This window comes from Amphiprion ocellaris, chromosome 7, assembly GCF_022539595.1.
Source record: "Amphiprion ocellaris isolate individual 3 ecotype Okinawa chromosome 7, ASM2253959v1, whole genome shotgun sequence".
Classification (NCBI taxonomy): Eukaryota; Metazoa; Chordata; class Actinopteri; family Pomacentridae; genus Amphiprion; species Amphiprion ocellaris.
This window is the reverse complement of record NC_072772.1, coordinates 28,091,561-28,109,058: the sequence shown is the minus strand read 5'-3', so window position 1 is coordinate 28,109,058 and position 17,498 is coordinate 28,091,561. Positions and strand designations below refer to the sequence as shown.

Genomic DNA, 17,498 nt, shown 5'->3' with positions numbered 1-17,498 from the left:
TGCATATAGAGAACGAGATGGAGTGGGAGGTTTAAGTGGAGAAGGCCAGCAGAAGTGGGAGGCAGGGGTAGAGTGTATTTCAGAATGGACAACATGGATCTAATGCATAATTCATCCCTTCTGAAATTTCTTTGAGGTTTTTGTACAATTTTATATTCTCTCAGTTTGCTGGGTTTCAGCACTTTCTGCCTGAAATGTCTCTGCCACTATCCACATTACAGTTGCTGCATCTTGGCCCGGACCTTGGTTTTCATGTTTGATGTTTTATGGAGCCTCAGCGACTGGAACTTTCTGTCTTGGTCTGAGGTTGCCGTTGGTTACCAGTGATCAGCACACGTCTGTTGGCAGAATAACTAATATCTCTTTGGGGAGCCCTTCTTTTTATGGTCTGCCTGAGACTGGTGTGGATATTGATTTGGTTGGTGGGCTAGAATTTCTCCTGGGAGCTAATAAAAATAATTACAAAAAGATCATCAAAGGCCTGACCTTCTGTTGCACACATGAATAAATATGTGACAAAGACAACAGAAAAGCTTGCTTCTAGGTGTGTGGTCAGTGGAATATGGGGAAGACGGAACCATTAGTGGTAGTTAGAGTGGTGTTTCATCTTGACTTTATTCAACAAAATAAACCAAAATTTAGTATTTTAAGCTTTTATATGGCTTTTAGTAATATTTTAACACTAATTGTGAAGTGTGATATGTTATTTGGAGCATAAAAAACACTATTCAGGAAGAAAACATGCTGAAATACTGCACATTTCTTGGATAACAGCACTGAGAAATTGTATCCATTTCAGTGAAGCTGACATAAGTAGACGGAAAGAAAAAGCAGAAAAGAATCAGCTTCTGGTTCAGTAATCCCTCTCTGATTTCATTCCCTGTCTGTGTGCTTGTTTGTTTGTTCTCTGGTTCCTGCTTTCCTCCAAGAGTGGATGACTGCACAGCAGTGGTGAAAAGTAATGGTGGTGTTATTGCAGACAGGGGGAAACACAGCATTTTGATTGGACCGTGTGCTCTGAGACCCAGTGAAGTGCACTCGCCTCAGCTCAGAGAGCACTTGATTGCACAGCACCAATGATCGCATTAAAAGGGCAACAGAAAGCCCATTTACCGTAAAGAGAGTGGGAAAGGGGGCCCAATAGGAAGCTGAAAATTGACTTTCACTTCTGTGGGGAGCTAGGTCTGATGGCTGGGTGGTGAGGATGTTCATGAAGTTTTTGTGTTTGATCTTCCCGGACAGCGTATATTTAGGGACACGGATCACAAACATTTTAGTTTATACCTGTATTTTTTCAAAGTGAAACCTCAGGCAAGGTTTACATGTTGAGGTTACCCAGTATTAATATTGATGAGCCTAATTTAAGTCATATTCCATAACATATGGACATGTTTATAACCTTTTCTACCTTTTACACCTGACTCTCTCTGCTCAGGAAGGACACTGACCAGTCACGTCTGGCCCTCTGTGCACCCAGCTTAGCCCTTTCTGGCAGTGAAAGGACAATTGTAGAGGCATCTGCTGTGTTCATTTCCACAGGAAAGAGGAGAGCAGATGGAGACTCAAGGTTTAAGTGATTAGAAGGCAGTAGATTGGAATACAAATTGGATTTAAAGAAATTAGACTGATATAAATCGAATGGAGTCGCCGCAGTTTAGTGCTGTGCATGCGCGTTGGCCTTAGTGGAAAGCCACCACAGGGTTTGTGGATTATGGGGGAAGCAGATGCTCCAATGAGATAAGAATAAATGTGCGTTCAAACACTCCATCTGAGCGTGATGGGGGTCTCCGTGTCTGTCCTTTATCTCGCCCTCCATTTATCAATGTCACAGTGTTAATTACTGCTTCATTTATTAAGTCACTTATTGCAAGAATACAAACTTGCCTCTGTGCTGCTGGTCTGACAGGGCTGCCGGCTAGGTTACTGTTATCTACCGCTGATGAAAGAGATTATGTGAATAAGTGCAAGCAGCACGCTGTTGGTGTTTGTTCCACCACCAGTAGTGTGTCTTCAGTTTTCCACATAATGCCAATGAGAGAAGATCATGTTCCCTGGGAGCAGGATATCGCCACCCCCTCTCCTAAAGACTGCTGTCTATGGCCCCAGTTAGCACAAGACGCCAGGCCTGATCACTAATCAATGACAGGGAAATGGAGGGAATTAGCCCAAATTAGGAAGAAGAGAGAACAGACTATCTCCTGCTCAGGGGTCAATACTCCCCTGTCTGATGCCTGATTCCTGACAATTGGTGGACTAGTGCGCATTTACTCAGAGTAAATGCACGTGTTTGCATGTGCGTATACTTATGCACACACATTCACCACACTCAGGGTCTTTGAAATGTGCTTTTGTGCTGATCAGCGGGTTTCTACCTGCTCCTGTCCTTTTTGCCCGCAGACTCATGGACAGAATAGACCAGGGTACAGCTTGTCCCAGTTTCCCCAGGGAGATTCAAGTATAAGGGGTAGTGGAACATGTGCAAACCCAGCCGAACAAAGAGCTGGAACCTCCACTGTTTAGCCTTCATTCCCTGTTAAAATTAGCCCTTACTTAAGCACAAAAGCCTATGTGGTTCTGTGCAGCAGGCGTCGTCCTATTACCCCACTGCACTGCCCCAGGGAAGGGCACAGTCATCAACTCAGCTCAATCACATGCCCACCTGCAACAACTCATTTTAAGACAAAGAGCTCAGCTCTCAACTCAGTGCAACACTGACTGGGTAACATTTAGCTGCCTACTGATTCAGAGTAATTGATGGGGTATTGAATGGGGTTCAAAAGAAAAGGATAAAGAAGGGTTGTTGGAAAAGTTTGCCTTATTCCCTATTCCCTTTACTATGTCTCTGGTTGTTTGATGCTGGATCAAACTATTTGATTGTTGCACGGTTCCCATGGCCTCTGTGATGTAAATGTGTGTGTGTGTGGCCTACAGCATCTTATCTCCGTGGGTAAGACCTGGTCACAGACACACACACAGCACTTTGACTCAGGCAGCATTATCTTAGCTGCCAGACTCCCAGAGCTCACCGTACTGAAAGCCGTAATGAAAAGAAGAGGGCCAAGGTTTTCAGCCACAGGGGATTAGCATTTGACATTAGTCTGGACGCAGCATTCATATTCACATCACACATGCACTTTTGCACACAGGACTCAACAGTTTTACTCGACTTAGTAAAAGCCAAATAGCTGAGGCAAATGTATTATTTGTGTCTGTGTGCATGTAGCTCAAATGTATGCCTCATTTCACTGTTCATCCATAGGGCCAATTATCCACAAGCTCTTCCATATAGGATTGAGAGCAGATGGCTGCTTTTTTACTGGCCTGAAATGGTGATTAAAGGGTTCAATATGTGTTTTTACATACTTCTAACCCAAGACAAGTTTAAGTAACTATTAGTTTGAGTCTTCCATCCAATTCCCACTGCTCATCTGGATCTGGGTAGCGGTGTCAGCAAGCTTAGTAAAGTTGCTGCTCAGCACTTCTTTTTAGCATCTGGTTTTGGATCAATGTTAGTTGTAGTTTTCTGTTGAAAAAGTAGGTGCGTTTAGTCAAATTTTTGCAGAAGGCTGCTGTTTTTGTCTCATTGTCAGTGTATTTGTTGCTTTATCAAGTCAGTCCATGAAGGCACAGAACTCACTGTCAGCCTTGAAAACATACTTAAATGAAAGGTGTTGCTTGTAGTAGCTTCATTTGTAAATCAGGTCAGATATATGTAGAGTAGCTGAGACAATCTCAAGATAGCCTTTGTTGGACTGCAGATTCTCTCCATAACAGGTCATTAGGCAACTCATCCTCCTGGGTCTCATTGATGAAATGGATGCTGCCTCTGAGTCACATCCTGGAGCTCCTTCTGTGAAAAGAGGGATTTCCAAATTAGATTTATTTTCTACTTTTAGCCGTGTTTATTAATTCAAACATCTTCCATCTCTTCTTTTGCAGTTGTGTCCCTGAAAGTGGTTGTTTAAAAACATGATTGAACAGAAACCTGCTTTTAAGTCCTAATACTGTTGGCTTATGATTAATTGCTTCTCTTGTCCTTCCGTCAGGATCCCGTTTGCGCCAGGAGGACTCCCCACCCCGGATTGTGGAGCACCCCTCTGACCTGATTGTATCCAAAGGGGAGCCTGCCACTCTCAACTGTAAAGCAGAGGGGCGGCCAACCCCAACAGTGGAGTGGTACAAGGATGGAGAGCGGGTGGAAACTGACAAAGATGACCCACGTTCTCACCGCATGCTGCTGCCCAGCGGCTCGCTTTTCTTCCTTCGCATCGTTCATGGACGACGGAGCAAACCGGATGAGGGAGCCTACGTCTGCGTGGCCCGGAACTACCTGGGAGAAGCCGTCAGCCGCAATGCATCTTTGGAAGTAGCATGTGAGTCAAGACTTTGTTTCCTCTTCCTTCTAAATGTCCCGTTTTGCTCTTATAATGTAATCATTAATTGACTCGACAGAAAAAAAATTGATCTTGCTACTTCAAAATGATGGAAAGACTGGATTTGCATTCAGCACAAGAAAACTGGGGAATTAAATTTACCCAATTTTATTGAACATTATACATTTTTGTGCCAAATACACATAATAGAAATGACATTGTCTTTACTGTGGGGAATAACAGTAAACAAATCAGCATTTAATTTGCAGCAGCACTATTTTTAGAGTTGACTTCATCTTGTTTTTAGCGCTTTCCATTTGCCGCCACTGTAATAATTTCCTGTAGGTCTAAAGGGGACAGTTAAGCTGTGTTGCAGTTTCACAATGTCAAGCATTGTTTGGTGGGATAATGAGTTGTGAAGAATGAGTTTTTCAGGCTTAGAGTTGATGAATTTGACACACTTTTAGCTCAAGGGAGTATTTTTGAAGTTGTGTGCAGACCTTTAAGTTGAACATAATGCTGTTGTCAGACTATAGCAGAGGGACATAATGGCACAGCAGGCATTGGTCTGCTCATAGGTGAGTGGGGGTAGAAAGACAGACACAGGTCCTGATGGACATTTAACTTAGATCATCTGTGTTGGGGAACACTGACAGGCAGAACCTGAGCTGTGGATCAAATTACCTTTGAAGATGAGCCTACCCCCCAGCAGGCTCAGGCTGGGCTTCCTATCGAGCAGCTCCCAGGCTTCTCAAACTGCCTGTAAGATGGAGTGAAAAGTCTTCATGTCCTTGTGTTGTTTTTACCAGTGATACTTTCCGCAAGACAGCCATGTGTCGCAAATAAGGACTTTATTTACTATGTGCTTTTAGTGGTATTCGTAGATTATTGTGAATTACTTGGATTGCGAGATTTGCCATGTAGAGATTGTTGAGATTTAATAATATGAAAGTGGCCAATCACGGCCATTATAGAGTTAACTACGGTGTAATTAACTTCTATCAGCAGTTTAGCAAAATGCTGAGCTTAACTTCCTAGTTAACATTAAACAAGCAAACCATTTGCTAATTAATTGTTAGGCATGTTTTCACAGAAGACAGCAGAAATGACATCTTGCATGTAACAGAATGCCCTGTAACTGTATTTCTAATGTGATTACAGTGGCAGCAGGGTTCATAGTTAGTTTGTGATCCTTGGGAAATGGAAATGGAGGGGGGGTTGGTCTGTGCCTCTGATCCAGTGCCCTGCCTTCCCGAGGGCTTTCTACCAGCCCCCAGGTGCTAACTGTGTGACAGCAGCTTGATCTATCGATTGCTGTAAGAGGGTTCTCCCCGTCTAAATGAAAATTCATGAAAAATTGATGAAGTCTGCAGATTATTTTATTTTTCCTCTCTCACACTGTTTCTTAACCTTTCTTTTCGGTACTCTCTCTCTCTCTTTTTCTCTCACTCTCTTGTAATATGGGATGAGCAGGCGAAGGGGGTTAAATAGAGGCATTGACTGCTTGAATGGCTTAAAGGTGAGGGGTGAGAGGTCAGGAGGCCAGGAGAGGAGGGGATAGCAAGGTGAAGAAATATGAACACACATCTGATGGGGATTACTAGTGATGCTGGGTGTGAGAGAGAGAGGTTCAGAGTAAAGAGTAAGGCCACACACAAGAGTAAAGAGCTGTACATTTTTATAAGTGTGGCTATAAAATATATAAAAAAAGAAAGAAGTTTACCCTTAACTCCCACTACGGCTCTACTTTCGTCTCCATGCAGAACACTATCACAAGGCAACACTAGAAACATCCACATATCCAAATACCTTACTTTGCACACATTCCTGTTATTCTGTTCCCTGTAGCTAATGTACTGGTCACCTTGCCTGTACCATGATGGAGGTGAACACTTTCCAGAGTGCCTTAAAGGATATAAACAACCACACAGCATCTTTGCATTTAATAAGCCATCTAACTGGACTCTCTGGTTCATATTTCATCTGCTACCTGAGGTCTGCCCCTGTGCACTTCATCAGGACCATCTTTTGACACAAATGAAACAAGCTGACACCAAACTAATACCGTTTCCTGTTGTGCTTTTAATAGTTCATTAAAGTGGCGTCACATCTTCCAGTTCCGTTTATAGACGCTACTGCACCACCTAACAGTGTTGTTCATATTGACCTGACCTGACCCGAGGCGTCGCAGTTTGAGCTTGATAGCAGTGTGGGCTTGACTGAGATGGAGTGTGGCTGCAGGAGAAGGCTGTGCTAGTGGGTCAAGTGTAGTTCAACAGGGCCAGTTGCTTGATTATAATGTGGAACAGCAATGAAGCTTTATTAAAGGAGAACAGTGTTGATATAAATTACTTGATTATGAGCGCATCAGAGGCCTCGGAGGCATGTTGCAGAAAATGGAGAAGAAGAAAAGAGATTGAAATATACAGGTAGTGTATTATGTGAAGACATTAATGACTTGTTGCAATTTTAATGAAAGGTAATTCTGGAGATATTGAGTCGGAGTGTCCTGAAGCTGATCTGCAGGATTGGTGTCTGAGTCAATCAAATGTCTGGCCGAGGGCAGACAAATGGTCAGAACCACTGTGTGATTTTCATTGTTTGATTTCACCTTTGCGTTCCCTATCTCTTGAATATATACTAGTATTAGTCTGTCTTTTAAATCTAGTAAGCTGATTCTTTTCTTCATAAAATTTAGATTAAAAGTATCCATTGATACTAACAAGGTGATGGTCAGTTATCTATAAATTTTACCTCAGTTGCTTAAAATATGACCTTTTGCATTGTATTTTCTTTGTCTGTTTAGTTTTTTTTTGCAGAATTAAGGCTAGCATAGATGCCTAAAAGGAGGGAGGGCCATTTTGTGCGGCTTACTCCATGCTTGGTTTGTTTTGGGCCCTGGGCTTTCTCAGCTTTCTCTTTCAGCCAGGTCTTCAGGGGGCTGGGGGAGCAGAGGGGGGTGGGGCGCTAAATCCCACCGCATTGGCTTTACTGCAGTGATTAGCTTTATCAGGTCCTGACATCCGTCTAGTGATTGTAAAGCCAAAGCTAATCGCACAAGGAAACGCAGCATTTAAATCTGTATCCATGTTGAACTGGGTTTGTGCTTATGATACATCTTGTAACAGCTTCTGCCTCCCTCTCTCTCCCTCTCTCTCCCCCTCCCTTATATTGAACACACCTTTGCCCCCCTTCCATTCACGAGTGGTTGAACAGGGCCCTGGTGAGATAATTGAATTGCAGTTCTGAAACAGATTGAACTCAGTGTCCACCGAACAGAGTGGCGCTGCAGCATGCTGGACATCAAGCTGGGCAGCACTCACCACTCAGTCTGTTAGAGGAGGAAAGGTGGAGTGGAGAGGAAAAGGGGGAAGAGGCCTCTGAGAGGTCCCTCTGCATTATTAATGTGGGCCAGATTGGGGGTACTTGTGTCTTTGCTGGACTTCATCCTCCAACCATGTCTCCTCTAAGTGTGGGATGTTGAGCACACATTGTTCACAAATGAATGGACAAGAGCATGAACTGCATGAACTGCCTTGTGTTATCTGGGTCTGTGGTGCCTGAGCGGAGTGTGAGGATAATGCTTAGACATCACTTTGCTGAATTTGGGAAGAGATTTCATTATGGCTGTTGTTCACTGTCCTGTACTGCAGAAGATAAGAGAACTTGTAAACGTGTTGCCTAGAGGGTATCTGAGCACTCTACTTTGTAATCTTACTCCTCTTCAGAACTGACTGCAGGCCAGCTCTATGGGATGGATATACGGCGTGTAAGAGGGAACGTGCCCCCTTTTCTCTTTTCAGAATAAACTAGGTCAATGAGCAGGTTCATAAATCATTGTGAAGCCTGTGTCAGAAATGCTAGCTGCAGCCACTGTTGCTGAATAAATTGCTAGCACTGCGAATATCCATGTATATGTAAGTGTGACAAGGCGCACCTGGGGCGATAGGATCCCAAGGAAAATGTTAATTAGCACCATCTTTGCAGGTGGATGAGTAACATACGTGCATGGTGCTCCAGATACTCACATGTAAGGTCAACAGTTTCACTTTTAATTGAGTGTCAAGTGTGACTCAGGCCCTCTGACGTATATATGGCTGCATGTGTAATAAATATATATAATCGTCAGGGGAAAAGGCATCACAGAGGAATGAAGACACACATTCTTGAGGTGTAGATCCATACTCTTGCAGCTTTGTTCAGTCTGTAACCTTTAAAAATGCAAATGACACTAAAATGAAACAGATGTCTTGGGTTGGTTCTAAATGCGGCTTGGAATGGGACTGGATGACTTTTAAAAAGGTCCTTTGATATCATCTAATGTACCACTTCTGCAATTAAGTGAATCGTTAGGTAGCATTTGGTACTCGTACAACAAGGTAATTAGCAGGAAAATAGAGTTGGGAGAGGTGTGAGTGGCGAGGAGAGGAGGAGGGTACCAAGCTGTTCCTGTTGTGTCCAGCATGAGGGGAAGCTAATAAAGGGACAGGCCAAGAGGAGCAGGCCAGGTGGGGTGTCAGGCTGAGCTGCACTGCAGAGCCTTTCACAAGCTCATCTGGACTCATTATTCCAGTTCAGAAATGAGAAAATGGAGTGACAAACGCACACAAACAACAGACACCGGCACACTCTTACACATGTGTACACAAACACCTGCCCTCATGCTTGTATAAACCTCAGTAGGCTGAGGTTTAATCTGCGCCAAAGACCTTGAGAAATAATGAAGGGTAATGAAGGAAGCAGCAACAACACAACCATTACGGCATATTAAAGATGTGCGCTACACTTAGGAAATAAAACACAGTCTTGAAAAGTGATTTCAGTCTAATTTATATTTATTGTTTTAATCACCTGTGCATCTCGAGGTGTCTGATTATGTGGTGAGATTTGTGGAACACAGATTTGAGGGCCAGTCTAAAGCAACTGGAATGAGCGTGGATATTTTAGAAACAAAAAGCAGTGATCCTTCGACTTTAAATTGATTCACTTATTGATTGGCTCCTCTACTAGCACTCAGTCAAATAAATGAACCTCTGCTATATACTTAAATAACATATATTTCAGCTCTTTACTTTTTTATATCAATAAATAATATCTGGAATAGTTTAAAAGGCATGTTGTCTTTAAAAAAATCACCCAGATTGTACCATTTATCACAGCCAAATACTGTAAAAATATAGAATTATCACATTTCCAACTTTTTGATAGCCGTCATGTGTGACTTTCAGTTTCTTTGGGAAAATAAGCCAAATCTAAGCTTTAAATCAGGATAATTCATTAAAATCATTTTATTCTACATGTCTCATTTAAAAATTGGTCAAAAATGAACTGTTTGTGCAAACCAGATTCTGTAAAAATGCAAAAACATCTGCTCTTCACCACACAACTGTCAAGCCGTTAGTAGCTTAGCTGTGACTAATACCTGAAAAGTCTCCTGATAAAAATCCAGCAACTTTTCAACTGAACTGCAGGCTGTGTTTACATAGATTGGAAGGAAATATGAAAACAAATTTAAAAATGTATGTGTGAAATATCTATAGTATGTAGAGCCTTCAGTCTTTTTTTCCACTGTATATGCATGGCTTAAAGTATTCCGGCACCGTGCCGGATTTCCAGCGTGCGGCACTGGCGTTCGGCTTGAAAAAAAAAGAAAGAAGATAAGACTACTTTGCCAATTCAGTTCGTCTACTGATGAAATGAGGGGAACGCAAGTTTTGCTCTCAACCAAACTAATAAATGGGAAGTAGAGTGGGGGCGGGTCGTAGAAAGACGTTGAGATCCAGCTGCAGGTGAGTCCATACCAGAGTGTCATGTGGTTTCACAGTTCTGTACTCTGATATCAGAAGCATAGAGAACAAGACTTAACAAGAAAAGCACTCAGAGTGCAGTATTCCGCCAAGGCTGCTCAGTCGTTGTATAATTTCCAACGAATAAGTCACCAGGTGAATTTGTAGTAGGATCACAGTCATGTGATCGTCTGCAGCTGACGTAGCGTTCACTTGTCATAGTTACAGTGACTCCGTGATGCTATCTCACAATGATACAGAAATCCTTAGCAAACCCGTGGATCCAGACTATAAGCCGCATCATTGCCAAAATCTAATCACTTGGTCCTTGTGTCATTTCTGACCTTCCCTGAAAATTTCATCCAAATCCGTTATTCCGCTTTTTTGAGTAATGTGCAGAGACAAATAGACAGAGGGACAAACGTACGCTGATCGTCACATAACTCCGCCGCGTTCCTTGGCGGAGTAAAAATAAATGGCGCTTCCTGTGATTGAAGGAGTTAAACAGAGACGCCAAGCTCTTTGATTGCTGGTACAAAAAATTGACGGAGCCCAGTGCTTACTTCTTTACCATGTGCTCAAAAAAAAAAAAAAAAAAACTCATATACACAACTAGTGGCAAAAAAGTGTTGTGATGTCTAGGGCTGGACACGAATATCCGAATATTCGGTCGTGACGGTGGTATCCGAATATTTATTCGGACGTTGTGAGCCGAACCGAATATTCGGATATTCGTCATTAATGGGGCGAATATCCGGAGCCCAGAAATTGCTATTCGGGCCAGACCTAGTCATGTCGTGAGTCAGACCCCGACCATAGAGCTGCTGTCCGCTCTGAAACCCACAACTCATTTACCGGGAGCTTCAGCCATCGCTGAGGTACCAGCATCAATAACTGACCGGGTTTGTGATTTAAAAATCTGCATGTGCACGTTCATTGCAAAACAGGACACATGCCATAGCACCAGCATTTAAGAGAAGTCCTTCAGAAAAGCTAAAAAAATTGTGTTTTCATTGAGTATTGATGAAGCCATTAGCCAGAGCATGGCCAACAGTCTTAATGTGCTTGTTTGTTTTTTGATGATGATGCAGCCAGAGTAACTCAACATCTGGCAAACAGAAAAGTGAACACTGCCAATGCCTTAACACTTACAGAAAAAGTAAAATATGTCAGAAAGAAAGAAGAAATAGGAAAAATTAAAGATTCAGCTTACCAGTTCTTGTAGCGCTGTAAATGTTTTTTTAATTGAACTGTAGTTTTCTGTAGTAAACTGTATTTGTTTATTGTCATTTTGTAAAATTTATTTCTGAATAAGTTACCAGTTCTTAGAGCACTTTAATGTTTTTTTTTTATTATTTGAACTGAACTATAGTTTGCGGTTATAAACTATATTATTATTTAGTTGTTTTTTTTGCACAGTAACTGTTTACATAGGTGTATTTCAGAAAAATAGTGCGAATGGTGCACATATTGTTAAAAGGTGAATCAATGTCCTTTTCTATGTCTTTTACTGATTGGTTGCTAAACAATGTATTTGCACTATGAAGTAGTCAGATGGAGTACCTGGCATGACCTACTGAGTTTGCGAAGGCAGATATCTTCATTTCTTATTAGTTAGCTAGATTTTACCCCGACACTCACCCAAAAGCAAAAAAGTTCAGGCTTAGGATTATTTTTCACTTTAAGCCCTGTATATAGCACCTGTGGGTACTGGGATTGTTGATCCTGAGTTATTTTCAGTTTTTCTAATTAATGGCATAAGTTTATGCTGCACAAAATACATTTCTGAGTTTTTACTTTTTGCTACAGTTGTGCCCAATTTTAGAGCAGAAGACAGTAGCAATATAACAGAAGAAACGTAAAAAGTATAGATTCAGAAAAGGTGGCAAAGTTGTGCTGCTGTGTGAGAGATGGTGAGAGCAGGCAAACGGTGTGAAAATATCTTCTTCTGATAAACTGTTAGAAAGAAAACATCCTGATTAAATGTGTCAGCTCTGTGTGCAGCTGGAGTTTGCCGACCTCTGTAAAGGGTTGTGAATTCACTCACACGATGTCCTCACACACAATCATATGCACTAGTTCCCTGCAGCTAAGTGCAGCAGCATGCAGATTGCTCTGATCTCCTTTATCAGCCACAGATGACCACGGTAAATGAGGAGTTCCCCTCACTACCCAACTCCTGTGCTATGCATGGGGAGAGACTGACCTGCAGAAAACACAAACAGGAACAGAAATTTGGGAAAACAAACTCCCACAGGGAGATAAATCATATGAATACAATCCAGTCACTGCCAGCTCTGACCTTTTACTGTCTCACACACACACACAAACTAGAACATTCACACACACCTGATATGTCCTGAGACTGCACTTTTGCTTTCCTCAGCGGGCCTTGTGTCCCAGCTCTGACCTCCCCAGCTCCACCTAGGGAAATAGATCGTCTGTTACCTCCTTACCTTCAGAGGAAGCAAGTACAGTTCTCTAGAAGGGAAATGCTGCACACCCAGGTTGTGGCACTCTGTGGCTGAATAATGACAGCTGTAATAAAGTGCCGCAGCAGGAGCTGAGGACAAAGATGGAAAATGCAGTGAGAAGGTTCAGGAAGGTGGCAAAGAGATGGAGTACTAAGATCCAAGTTTGGGATGACCTTTGGCCATCTTTCTCGGCCCCGTGTCGGTCCTTTTGTCTCCTTTTCTTTCAATCCCCACCTCTCTACTTATACCATTGTGTCACCTTCGAGTGTACAAACTGGATTAAACAAGTGTGTGGCGCTCCGTCATGGATGCCATGGTCCATCAGCAGAGGAGTGAGCCATCAAGCAAAGAATGCTGAACCAGCCGCTTCTCACGCCCATTAGTGCCCAGCAAGATGAAGCACCCATCACACCAGGTTTTGTTGTGTTTCTTTTATACACTCGACTCTCGCTCCTTCACACTCTCCCTCTTTCTCTCTTTATAGTGACACTTTTATTGATGGCCTCTCCACTCTGACAATGCAGGTCTATTGCTTTGTCTCTCCTGCCTGCTTTTTTTTTTTTTTTTTTTGCATCTTCTTGCCTCATTCTGCTTTCCCCCTCCACCCTAATGTGTCTCATCACCCATGCCGCACACTGTGGATGCTTGCTCTGCAGTGAGTAAAGAAATAAATCTTTGCATTAACATTGAGTCCATAAATTGTCCAAGCTTGGCAGCATTGTCGTGAAAAGTAAGCACCTTCAGACAAACACATTTTGTGAAAAACTTACCCCATATTGCTGCTTCAGACAGTCTGAGGTGTAGACTGAGCTGTAAATTATTGAAATCTGTCTGCAGGCTGATTATTGATTAACTTTAAAACACAGTCTGAGTGAGAAGGTCCTGCTTTATGGGTGGATTGCACTTTGGTTTCTGTTTTAATATTGACTTATGGTTGAAATTTATTCAAGATCTGTGTATTTTTCTGTTTTTCAGCATACAGATTTGTTGTCACGGTCATCGAAATATACCCTTTATCAGTCCATTTATCTGTTCTTAAGCGTGTGTACTGATAACCTCAAAAGTGAGGTTTCCAACTCTAAGCCTCTTTTAAATTGCTGCACAGGTGTGTTTTTCACTGAGATTTAGATTAATATGTGTGATACCACTCTATTTGTTGACAAGTGGGCGAAGGAACAAGTGAGTGATAATAATATTAATCAAAAATGTGACCCTGAGTTAATTCCCTGTAGACCGCTGCATTCTGAGGGTGGCTTGCCATTGAGTCCAGCTGGGATTGGATCCTCTGACCCCTGAAGGACCCTTTGCCCTCTCCTATCCACCCCAGATCTCTGTCATACTATGATTCCTTAACCCAGCGCTCCCCTTCGATGAATGTGTCCCTGTAGTGACTGACCTCCCCCACCCACCTTCCCCTCTCTGTCTGAGACCCTCTGAGACTGCCAGAGATGGTAATCCATCATATGGAGCTAGGAGGAGGTGACAGGATGGAGGGCTGAAGTTCAGGCACTAGCTGATACGGGTTTGAATCGAATGTCGCAGAAATTGATTCACCCTCTGGTGTGTGGAACGCTGTGTTATTTCTGCGCTGATGTTCCTCCTTCAAATGCCCATTATTTCCTTGGTTACTTTCTCACACACCCTTAAACACACATTCATTCACACGCATACATGCCTTTGCACAACACTGTAGAGTGCACAATGCTGCTGGGGATTGATCTGGTGAAAGGGTCAGGACTCAGCCAGGCCCACGAATCAGCCTGTTTATTTTGGGTTACGACTGTCACACTGCACACTTGTGCTCTGATGGATTTGTCTTGTTGAATGCAGTCGTGCACATACACACCTTTTCTCAAGTGCATGCGCACGCTCAAAAATGCTGAAGATAAATGGCCTTTGTGGCTGTTTTTCTTGTTATGCAAACATTAAGGACAGTCCCTCCTTAAAGTAGCCCTTGGGAACCATTGGAGATGCAGCATTTCAGCTTCATTAGATTCTGAACTGAACTGTGAGAGAAAACTGGGGGAAGGGAGTAGAGGAAACATAGACACAAACTGCAAACTGACCACAGAAAGCTGAGAGATTATAGTATACAACCTTGTTAGCCTTGTGGTTTTGAGAAAAAAAATATCATTGGGGCATCCTCTGTCACAGCAAAATTGTATTTGCGCTGATTTATTAACTAATAATTCCTATTTTCATGGTGCAATTTGTTCTTTCCGTGCAGCATCTTGCAGTAAACTGTTACCAGCCTTTGCTTGCCCCTGGACCATGCTGGAGGTATCGTGGGTCTGTATGTGTTATGACTTGGTGATCTTTCCATGGCGTGGACAGATATTGTGTTTGGCTTGGATTGCATTTGCTGTAAGGGACACCTATCAGCGATCAGACCTCTCAACAGCTGCAGATCAGAGTTGAAACCTAATCATCCAGTCTCTGCTGTCTTCCTCTCTTCCCCCTCCTTCCCTCTTTCTCCCTTTTCTCTTTCTCCCTTTCCACTCCCTCCCTCTCTCATTTCCTTTCCTGCTGTTTGAAAGTGATACTCAAAGTATTTTGGTCACTTTCAAAAGTGAAGGGAGACATGATCAAATGTTTAAGAGAGTAGTTGCTAAGACAGCTGTGGTTCCATTCCACTTTACAGCCTGACCTTTACATGACTGTGCTGTTGCATCCATTGGGCATGTCAGCAGAGGAAGTTCCATGGCTGCTGTGTCTAGTTGAAGGTGACCTTATGTGTTGAAGAGCTAATGGCTTCCTATTTCGATGTGAAGTGTGTCCTAACCGCTGCCTCTGCCTGTTAGACTGCTGTAGGATCAGTCCCAGGCTTGGCCAAGGTGAGGGGAGGCGGCACGGAGATTTGATGTTGTGCAACCACCAGTATGTTGTAGTTTCTGCTGCTTCCACTCCATTGAAAAATAAATGTCAAAAGTCATCAGCTGCAGGGACATGCAAGGACACATGATTTCATAGAGGGAAACTGGCTACCTCATTTATGTGTAATGCAGTGTGACCAGGTGCAGGGAGATGACATCACATGCTGAATGAGACCGGGAGCTGTGGTATGTGTGGCCACCTGCTTCTGCAGCTGGGAGGATGATTAGCAGCTAGCCAGGCTGATTATTAACCAGCCAGACTCTCATCCAGCCAAACGGATAGACAGGCAGACAGACCGGGACACTGACAGACATCACACATTGCCAGATATGAGCCTGCACATTGGTTGGCACAGTGGCGACTAGACAGACTCACCCAGACCACTTCAGCGCTAGCATGGCCAAAGGCCAACTGAATAGGAATCAGAACTGCCTATTCAAATGCTAAACAGAATCTTATCTCAGTGCCTCTTGCTGCTGGCCCTTGTGCTCTACACTGTACAGGGCAAAGCTATTAACCAACATGCAGGTGCTGCCCATGTTTCTCTGTGTTTCACTGTGTGTGAATGTGTTTAGATGGGTGTATGGTGTATTTGTTTGTTGTAGTGGTAAAAAATACAGGCGTAGAGGAGCTCGAGTAAAATTCTAAGAAAAATGTGTCATATTGGGAGTGTTTTTTTAATGAATCCTGTTGATGTATTAGCCTAAACTCAATAATGCCACAGACAACAGTACTCACCACCCAGTGAGGAAGAAACGAAGGCAGTGAATCTTCTTAAGCGTGTCTATAATTGCAAGGATTTGTCTTGGATCCACCAAAATCTTCATATTCCACAGGAAATGAAATCTAACGACACTAAGTGATCACCAAGGGGTGTGTGTCTAACTGATGATCCTGCTCATTTGACTCCACCGATCTTTAAAAGCCATTAACGCTCTCCTGTTTCATGCACAAATTAAGCCTCCACACACAGAGGCACACAGGCACATGGATGTTTGGAGCTCATACACAAGACAGGGTTTGTAAAGGCACATATGCACTTGCACACACTTGCCAGCACCCACACACTGTAACAGACACCAATCTCCTGCTTTTTGTCCAACTGGCACAGTGAACGTTTGCCCATTTGAGGCCTAAATGGCACAGTAAGGGAAAATGAACCCCAAGACATCACGTTGTAATGGAGCTGAAAAAAACAGCTTAATTGGCCAACATAAGCTATGCCCAGGCATTAACTGTGAAATTTACATGTTGGCTTTGCTGCCATCTTTCTTTTAAAGGTCCCTGTGGTGTTCATGTGGAACAGACACATGAATTGCAACACTGACACTTCATGAATATCGATTTGGCTGCTGTTACTACGCAGGAGGTTATAGAAAACAATATTATTCAAAACATGCTGAGTGGGACACATCTGCAATTAGTCGGTTTGATAATTTATACAGCTAATGTGTTATTAGTTGAATTGCCTGTTTCATTTATTCTCTCTCAAATGCAAGCTTCTTCTGAGAAAAAAACATCTTTAACATTAAAAATTGCCTTTAATTCATAAATATTGTCAACACGTTAATTGTTTTCATGATCCAAGGATAACTAAATTTGTTTTAAAATATTTTATTTGTGGATGTAGTAGACTGCTCTTCTTATCAGATTCTGTGACTCCAAGCAGAAGGGAGTTATCCACATGATTTAGCTCTGTTCATAGCAGTTCAGGGGCTGATAGTCCGGTTGTACCTGAAGGTCCAGATAGGCTGACCTTTGGCCAGCTCTGGATGTGACCTCCCATTGATTGACCATCATCTGACCCCGTGGCTTGAAAACAGAGCTGCATACAGGTCCATTTGGCAGTCTGGAGAGGATCTCTAGCATACGCTGCTAATACAGTTATGCTAGTGTTATTGGGAGATGTATGAAAGGAGAAATAGCCGGGGAAGGCAGGGTTATTCCTGTGTCAGAGGAAGAAGAGCACGGATAATTCAGTTACAGACCAA

At 42.8% G+C, this 17,498-nt stretch overlaps 1 protein-coding gene across 14 annotated transcripts in view; it reads left to right on the top strand.

Annotated features, from left to right (window-relative positions):
- The window catches only part of robo2 (roundabout, axon guidance receptor, homolog 2 (Drosophila)), a 270,858-nt gene that overhangs the window by 116,748 nt on the left and 136,612 nt on the right, over positions 1-17,498 (top strand). For all 14 annotated transcript variants that reach the window (XM_055012027.1, XM_035950225.2, XM_023274733.3 and 11 more), the window contains exon 2: positions 4,047-4,373. In XM_055012027.1, coding sequence (XP_054868002.1) covers positions 4,047-4,373 — 327 coding nt within the window. The remainder of the gene's footprint in view (positions 1-4,046; positions 4,374-17,498) is intronic.